The following is a 7,375-nucleotide window of genomic DNA, read 5'->3' as shown; positions in this document are numbered from 1 at the left end:
CCACAGTACAAGCAGCAGCACACTCTGCTGCACAAGGTGAACGGGGCCCTGATGCTCCTCAGCTTCCTCTGCTGCCGCGTGCTGCTCTTCCCCTACCTGTACTGGGCCTACGGGCGGCACGCTGGCCTGCCGCTGCTCGCCGTGCCGCTCGCCATCCCGGCGCACGTCAACCTGGGCGCCGCGCTGCTCCTGGCCCCCCAGCTCTACTGGTTCTTCCTTATCTGCCGCGGGGCCTGCCGCCTCTTCCGGCCCCGGGGCTCCCCGCCGCCCTCTCCCTGTCAGATCCAGGACTGAGGGTGGGGCCGGGGGACCCTCCCCACCCCACCCCACCCCATACCATGGGGATGGGGCTCTGGGGCTGCCGGCCCTGGGGGTGGGAGCCAGGGGCCTCTTGCCCTGACAGCCCCAGGACTGACAGGTGCACTGCAAAGGGGTGGGACATCTCCCCTGGGCAGGGGGAGAGGGGCAGGGACCAGGTGAAAGGCAGGGAGGGGGAGGCTCTTCTCCCAGCAGTGCCTGAGCTGAAGGTAGCAAACCCCTTCCTGCACACCCCTTCTCCCATCACCAACCCTGGGACGCTGGGGAAGCAAAGGACAGAGGAAGGGGACATCACTTCCCATCCACTGAGGGCTAGAGGGCCGTGGGGAAACTGACTCAAGGGGACCAGGACTCAGAGAATGTGGGGGAGGCCCTGCTGCCAAGGCCATCCCAGCCAGCCCCCCTGCTGCAGACTCCTCTCAGTTCCCACACCATCTGGGAGGGAGGGGACACCCTAACCCCCCTGCCCCCCGCAGGCCTTGCTTGGGGCTAGCTGCCTCCACTGCTCTTCTCTCTCAGGGAGGCCAGCCTGAGGAGTCTTATTTATTTTATTTTTTTGCCCAAATCCATACTAGTCCATGGGGATGGGGGGAGGGAGGTGGCTGCTACCCCCCAACCTTCCTAGTGCTGAGCAACCCCGGGGGCGGGTGAGGGGGCACCCCGTCCCTTCCCCACTAGGCTGCACATCTTGCCCTCGGGCCCTGGCATGTCCCTGGTGCTACAGACCTCTCAAGGCTTCCTCCAGTCTGGGGTCAGGGGACCCTGGGAGGTGCTTTCCAGACCGCTAATAAAGACGATCTGATCTGCGTGAACGCCACCAAGGCCCTCTTCACCCAGTTCTTTGGTGCAGGGAAGGGTGGGGGGTCTGGGGGTAGAAAGCACGGATGACCCCAGGATGGGGCAGGACCTCCTGCTTGGTTACGGAGCAGTCAGGGAAGAGAAAAGCAGACTTTTATTCAGCAGGAGAGGAGGGTGGGTTTGGGCACTCAGGGCAGAGTCCAGGGCCCTTGTCCGGCTCCTCAGGCCCCTTTCTGCCAGTTCCTATGGGATATGAGATCAGAAGTAGGAGGCCACACTAGGCTTTTGGGTCCTTCAGCCTCTCCCAAGGCAGGCTGAGGTGGGAGGGGCCAGCTGAGGTGGGAGGGGTCAGCAAAAGTGGGAGGGGCAGGGGAAGGGGGGCCTTACATGTGTGTGCAGAACTGGTAAAGGAGGAAGAGGAAGGCCACCACCAGAGCACCCACAAGGATGTGATGGAAGAACTCGGAGTTGGATCCTGTTAGACAAGGAGGGGGACATGGGGACCCTGGCTCCTCTCCAATGGAAGGGCCAAGGGCAGTTCTTCTCCGGGCCCTGGCAAAGAAGGAGGCCCCTTCTCAGGCAGGTTCATACCTGAGTTAACAAAGATGACAGGTTTCTCTCCAATAAACTGGGCTACGGCCAGGAGCCTGGCTTGGTCTGAGTCTGGGTAATCAAAGAAGTCAGGTCTGTCTATGAAGAGCAGAGACTCTGCTCCCCGGCCCAAGGTGTTGGCACTCTCCCGGCTGGGTGCTAGGGAACAAAGTCTGCGTCAAGAATCAAGCAGGTCCCCGCCCTCCAACCCAAGAGGCGGTAGCCGACCCAGGACCCTGTCAGGCCACACAGCCTTAGCGTGCTGGGGAGGGGCTTGGTTTTGTTCCAGGAACTTCTCAAGGATCAGCTGAGCTCTCCATGCGAAGGCCCATGCTGGATGGGGAGGGTGGGAGAGACATGTGGAGGGAGAAGAAGGCCCTTGCTTGGCCTCCCAGCTCCTAAGGCAGATTGACCCTTCACCCCCAAGACTTCCTCCTCCCACTGCTCCCAGGACAGCTTCCCACCTGTTTTTATGGCCCCCAGCCCGACCAGCCACACCCATGCCCATGCCCACTGCCACAGCCCCATGACCCTTCCACTCCTGTGACAGGGGTGGGGGCTCTGTGATGTCACAGCCTGGGGCCATTCTGAGCACAAGCTATGGGGTGAGGGGAGAGAGAAAGTGCTGGGAGCTGGGACTCTTCCCCCCAAATCCCCACACCTGAAGAAGACACTTTGGGACCCCCGCCCCCAGGGCCTTCATCCTTTGGGGTGAGGCTGATGATAAAACAGTAACAGGGGCAGCCCCAGCATTTAGAAATAGGAGGTACTTGGGGCAAGCTTGCTGGAAGCTGGGACTAAGGAGAACTGCAGTTGTGTAGCAGGCACAGTCTTTCTTGGGGTGGGGGCAGGGCTAAACACCTCCTGTTACCCCTGGAATCCACTCTCTCCATGGACGCCCTTACCCACCACAGCTAGGCTGTCCTCATTATACGGAAAAGGGAACCTAAGGCCTGGAGGGGTAAATATCATGTGAGCGACGCACACTTCCCAGAGCTGTGCATTGTCCTCTCTGAGGCTCCCCCCTGCCTTGGGTCCCCAAATTCAAGGGCATAGGAGTCTCTTAGTACTCAGCGGAGGACGACCCTGGGGTTGGGAGCCAGGAGAAATAACAGGCTTGTCCCACTAGGTGGCAGCAGTGTTCACGGTTGCCCGTTTCCCTCCCACCCGCGAGGGCACCGCTCCAGCTCCTCCAAGCCCTCCTCCCGCCTCTTCCCGCAGGTGCTGCAGGAAAAGGTACTACTGCGGGAACGGCGGGCACTGGGGTTGTCGGAGGAAAGGCTCCGCCTATCTCGAGGAAGGTCTCTTGGTCACCCACGGAGCCCTCGCAGCCTCCTGTCTCCGGGTGGGCTCCCCCTAGGGCCTTCCCATTTTCCATTTCCAATCCCTGCTTTTCTCTATTTGTCACTTCCCAACAGCCGCTGTCAAGCCTGCGCGCCCCTCTCAGCTTCTAAGAGTTAGCTCTCCTCTGATTGGTAGGTGGGCCTGTTCATCACAGTTGTGTCCCGCCCCCCCAAACCCAAGGACACTTCAGGGTCTTCTTGGTTTGACTACACAGATGCCTGTTCTCTGTCAGTCCCAGTTCTGGGACTTCCCCCAAGCGAGGCATGTGTCTGTGGCGCGTTGAGAGGCCCTCTGTCCTATGATGGAGGCACCCTCCTCCCCTGGGTCCCCCACCCTTCCTCTTTTCTTGCCCTCAGGGGCTACCCTCTGGGTCTCCTGGCAGTAGCCCCAGGGAGGTCCTTGCCCTGCTCAGATTCTATTTCCTACACAGTAAAGCCCAGGGAGGAGAAAATGGGGGAGGAGGAGACAGACTCACATCTACGGGACCTGCCTCTTTCCCGTGCACTTCTCTCTTCTAAGAAAGAGGAAGTGACTTATCCAACATCAGGCATGTGAGGGGTCGAACCACCTGGCTCCTGACAGCCCAGGCCTGTGGGAGGCTGCCACCCCCCTTTAGTGGGGAGAAGGGGACCCGAGCCTTTAGCCATTGGCATGGATCTTGCAGTTTCCTCACTAGTCCCAAAAGAATGAAGCTGCCCTCTCCACCAGAAAAGGCCCTTTTAACATAGGCAGTGATTTCTCATTCATTTATTCATCCGATCATTAAGTAAATGTATTGAGCTCCTGCTCCGAGCCGGGCTCCATTTATGGCTTAGATAGAAATCACAAGGGCACGGTCTCTGCCCTCAGGGATCACAGGGGAAAGAACTCTTGGATGCACATCATTAGAGTATAGACAGACAACCCCTATGGGGCTGTCTACACTTGCTGTCTCTGCTCCCTCACCTTTAATGTATTCTTCAACCCCTCCCGACCTGGCTTCGTCCTCACCACTCTACTGAAGCCATTTTCGCCCAGTCTACCAACGACCTCTTAACTTGCCAAATCTAATGATTACTTCTATTCCTTCCAGCGCGCATACCCCTGCCTCTTGGTGTGGGAGCCACACTCCCCCGTTTTCAGGGTTCCTCCTTCTCCAGCCAGCTCAGCCTTGGACCTTCTCTTTTCTGTCTATATTCTCTCTCCCTAGGTGATCTCATTCAGTCTCATGGCTTTAAATACTATCTATATGCTGGTGAGTCACAAATGTATATTTCCAGCCTAGTCCTCTCCTCTGAGCTCCAGACTCCTCTACCCAACTTCCTGCTTCGTGTCTCCCTTTGTCCAAAACCATCTCCAACTCAATAGATCTCAAATGGAGCTCTTGGTTCTCCTATCCCAAACTGGGCTCCTGCTTCCCATCGCCGCAAACGGGTCTCACTGTTCCTTGAGACGCTCTGCTCGACACAAACACCCAAGGAGTCATCCCAACCCCTCCCTCCCTCTCTCCTGACAGAGCCGTCATCAAGACCTGTTGGCTCAACTTCCAACACAAATCTCAAATCCATCCGCCTCCCTCATCCTCCATTGCTTTCCACTCTTTCAAGTCAACCCCATGCCTCCCCTGGTATTTTGACAGCCTGTGGACTGGTGGACTGCTCTCTGTTCACTCTTCCCTCAGGGAGAACAAACTAGAACACTCGGATCCACTACTTTAAACCCTTCAATGGCTTCCCGGGGTGACTGTGTGAGTTATGACCTTCTTACCCTGACCTGCAAGACTCCTGCCCAGCCCCATCCACCCACCCAGCCCAGCTCTTGCATGACCCCCTCTTGCTCAACACACACTCCAGTCTTGGCACACACCTGTGCCTAGGACACACTTGCCCCCCCCCCCACGTGAACTGGCTAACTTCTCCTATCTTCCGGGTCTCAGCTGAGACCACACTTTGAGAGGGAGAGGAACTCCCATGGCCTTGTGATCATCCCCAGTCCATCTCACTGCATCGGAGTTGTCTCTGTATTTGTCTATTTCCCCTACAAGGCCGTGAAGCTAGAGATCACTGATCTGGGTCACACACTTGCACCAAAGCATACAGTAGGTGTCCAATAAATATTTATTGGATGAATGGAGGGATGAAAACCTTTCCAACCTGTGGACCAGCCAGGGTGCAGCACTGTCTGCCATTTTCTCTGCAACTGGCTCGAGCTCTCGCTTCCTCCTCACCTTGTCTCAACAGGGCTTTCTGGAGGCACACTGCTGGGCAGGCCTTCATGGCCAGCTTGCTCCCCCCACTCCCTGCAGGCCCGGGTCTGCCTCTTGCCAAACCCACCAGCTCCGGTCCTGGACGGGGTCTCCCTTGGTCCTGCCTCCTCTCTTATCCTGGATAGCCCCACAGGAAACCTGATGGTTGCCTTTAAACAGATATTATTTTAATGTATTCTTTTGAATAGAGAACAGAGGCGACTGGTACAAAATTCAAAAGGTACAAAAGCATAGAAAATAAGTCTTTCCTATTCCTGCCCTACCCTACCCCCCACAGCAATCTCCTCAGAGCTTAATGTAGTTACCACTTTCTTGGGCAGGCTTCCAGGGATAAGTTATGCACAAAAAACCTAAACACATATAAACTCTTTTCTCCCCATTCCATTCATACTGTTCCACACCTTACTTTTTTAGGTTAAGCCGAGATTGGGAAGATGACTCCGTACGTGCATACAAGTCCACGGGCTTCCTTCTTTGCTGTGGCTGGCTGCATCCTCTTTCATCGTATGAAATTGTGTCGGAACTGATTGAACTGATCCCCTGCTCGTGCACATTTAGGTTGTTTCTAGTCTTTGGTCATTGCAAACATGCTGCATTTAAGAACCCTGAACTTCGATTCTTTTGCTCATGGGCCAGCATATCTGTAGGATAAGACCCCAGAAGTAGAATTTCTGGGTCAAAAAGTCTGTGTATTTGTCATCTTGGTATCCAGCATCAGAATGGCCTCGGGGGGTGGGGGTGCCCATTTTCCCACAGCGTCACACGCATTGTGTGTTAACAGATGCTCTGAGTTTTGTCATCTGGTAGGTGATAAATGCTGTCTCAGTGTGGCTTGACTTTGCATTTTTCTCTCTTTTTAAAAAAATCGTGTATTTAAAAAAATACACATAATATTTCTATCTTAACCGTTTGCAAGCATACGGTTCAGTAGTGTTAAGTACATTCACATTACTGTACAAGCGTGCTTCTCTCTCACTTTTAAATCACAATACTTCAGGATACCAGTTTAGTGCTAGGCCCAGCTTGGGGTAGCCTCCATGGCACTCCCTGGGGGTGGGGGAGACAGAATGTAAATAGGCTCAAGAACTGAGCCTAAGGTAGAATATTGGAAGCTAGGGGGTGGGGTGGAGATGCTCCAGGAAGGCTACTAGGAAGAGGTGACCCAGGATGACCCCGGAGGGAAGGGAAGCTCTTCCAGGCCTGGGGAGGTCTGGTGAGCAAGGGTCCAGAGGCCTCAGGGATCCAGGTGCGTTCTAGGAACTGCAAGTAACGTTCCTGCCAGACAGCCACGGATAGAAGTCAGGGTCTTGCGCCGACGGGCCTTGAAGGCCACCGTAAGCACTCTGTCTTTGGGAGATGGCGAGTTTGGGGCAAAAAAGAGCAAAGATCCAAGGCTAGAGTTTGACAGGCAGATGGTAGGGTTCAGGTGGGAAATGGTAGACTGGTGAGGGACTGATCTGCAAGGCTCCTCGGCATTCAGAACGAAGCTCCACGCCCCTCCCCACCTGATGGACAGAACTGGAGATGGCAGGGGTGGGGTGAGGGAGGGTGGATTCCCAAGGGAGATGCCATCCCTGAGAAGGGGACCCCGGCCCGCAAGGGCCGAGCTGGGCCACAGGAGAGACGCCTGAATAGCTACAGAGAAGGGGCGTGGGGGAAGCCACGGTCTCGGACCTGTCCCCTCCCTCCGACTGTGAGGTTCCCCAGGCCGGCTTGGAGACCCCCAGATCCCAGGCCAGCGAGCGCAGGCCGATCAGATCCCCTCCGCCGGCCCACCCCTGGGTCACTGCGGATCTCTAAACCCCGCCCCTACGGATATGGGGAGGAGAGGGCCAGACAGCCTACTCCCTCCCCTGCCAGACCCGGGAGGAAAGCGCGGAGAACGCGGGGGAGGGTGGCGCCGTGGGCTCCGCGCGGGAGCAGGGGCGGGGGCCCGGGGTCTCCGGAGAGTTGGGGAACACCGGGCAGTTCTCGCCGCTGGTTCCCGGTGGCGCAGGCAGCCCCTGTGTCTGCGAGTGTGTGCATGCGAAGTTCTCCGGGGTGGGTTAGTGCATGTGTGCGAGCGTGCGCACGTGGGCG

The 7,375-nt window shown here is 56.7% G+C and overlaps 3 protein-coding genes across 4 annotated transcripts in view; 2 read left to right on the top strand and 1 right to left on the bottom strand.

Annotated features, from left to right (window-relative positions):
* Positions 1 to 299, top strand: part of TLCD3B (TLC domain containing 3B) — a 5,375-nt gene extending 5,076 nt beyond the window's left edge. Inside the window, exon 5 of the mRNA XM_034670151.1 lies at positions 7 to 299. Within this exon, the coding sequence (XP_034526042.1) occupies positions 7 to 294 (288 nt within the window). The 3' untranslated portion in view covers positions 295 to 299. The remainder of the gene's footprint in view (positions 1 to 6) is intronic.
* An 809-nt stretch (positions 300 to 1,108) lies between these two features.
* Positions 1,109 to 2,841, bottom strand: C10H16orf92 (chromosome 10 C16orf92 homolog). Its single transcript, XM_034669557.1, has 4 exons — positions 2,016 to 2,841; positions 1,708 to 1,866; positions 1,504 to 1,591; positions 1,109 to 1,359 (listed from the first exon to the last, which is right to left on the bottom strand). Exons 1-4 carry the CDS (start codon positions 2,233 to 2,235, stop codon positions 1,338 to 1,340), a joined length of 489 nt encoding a protein of 162 aa, XP_034525448.1. The 5' UTR covers positions 2,236 to 2,841; the 3' UTR covers positions 1,109 to 1,337.
* Positions 2,842 to 7,155: 4,314 nt separating this feature from the next.
* The window catches only part of DOC2A (double C2 domain alpha), a 5,245-nt gene continuing 5,025 nt past the window's right edge, over positions 7,156 to 7,375 (top strand). Inside the window, exon 1 of one of the 2 annotated variants that reach the window (XM_034670149.1) lies at positions 7,156 to 7,336. Coding sequence is in view for 1 of the 2 variants with exons in the window: in XM_034670148.1 (XP_034526039.1) it covers positions 7,320 to 7,340 (21 nt within the window). In the remaining variant the exon portion in view is untranslated. Of the gene's footprint in view, positions 7,341 to 7,375 lie in introns of both variants that reach the window. The other variant, XM_034670148.1, reaches the window with a different exon arrangement.

Source organism: Ailuropoda melanoleuca, chromosome 10 (genome assembly GCF_002007445.2).
Source record: "Ailuropoda melanoleuca isolate Jingjing chromosome 10, ASM200744v2, whole genome shotgun sequence".
Lineage (NCBI taxonomy): Eukaryota > Metazoa > Chordata > Mammalia > Carnivora > Ursidae > Ailuropoda > Ailuropoda melanoleuca.
This window is presented reverse-complemented; position numbering and strand designations above follow the sequence as displayed.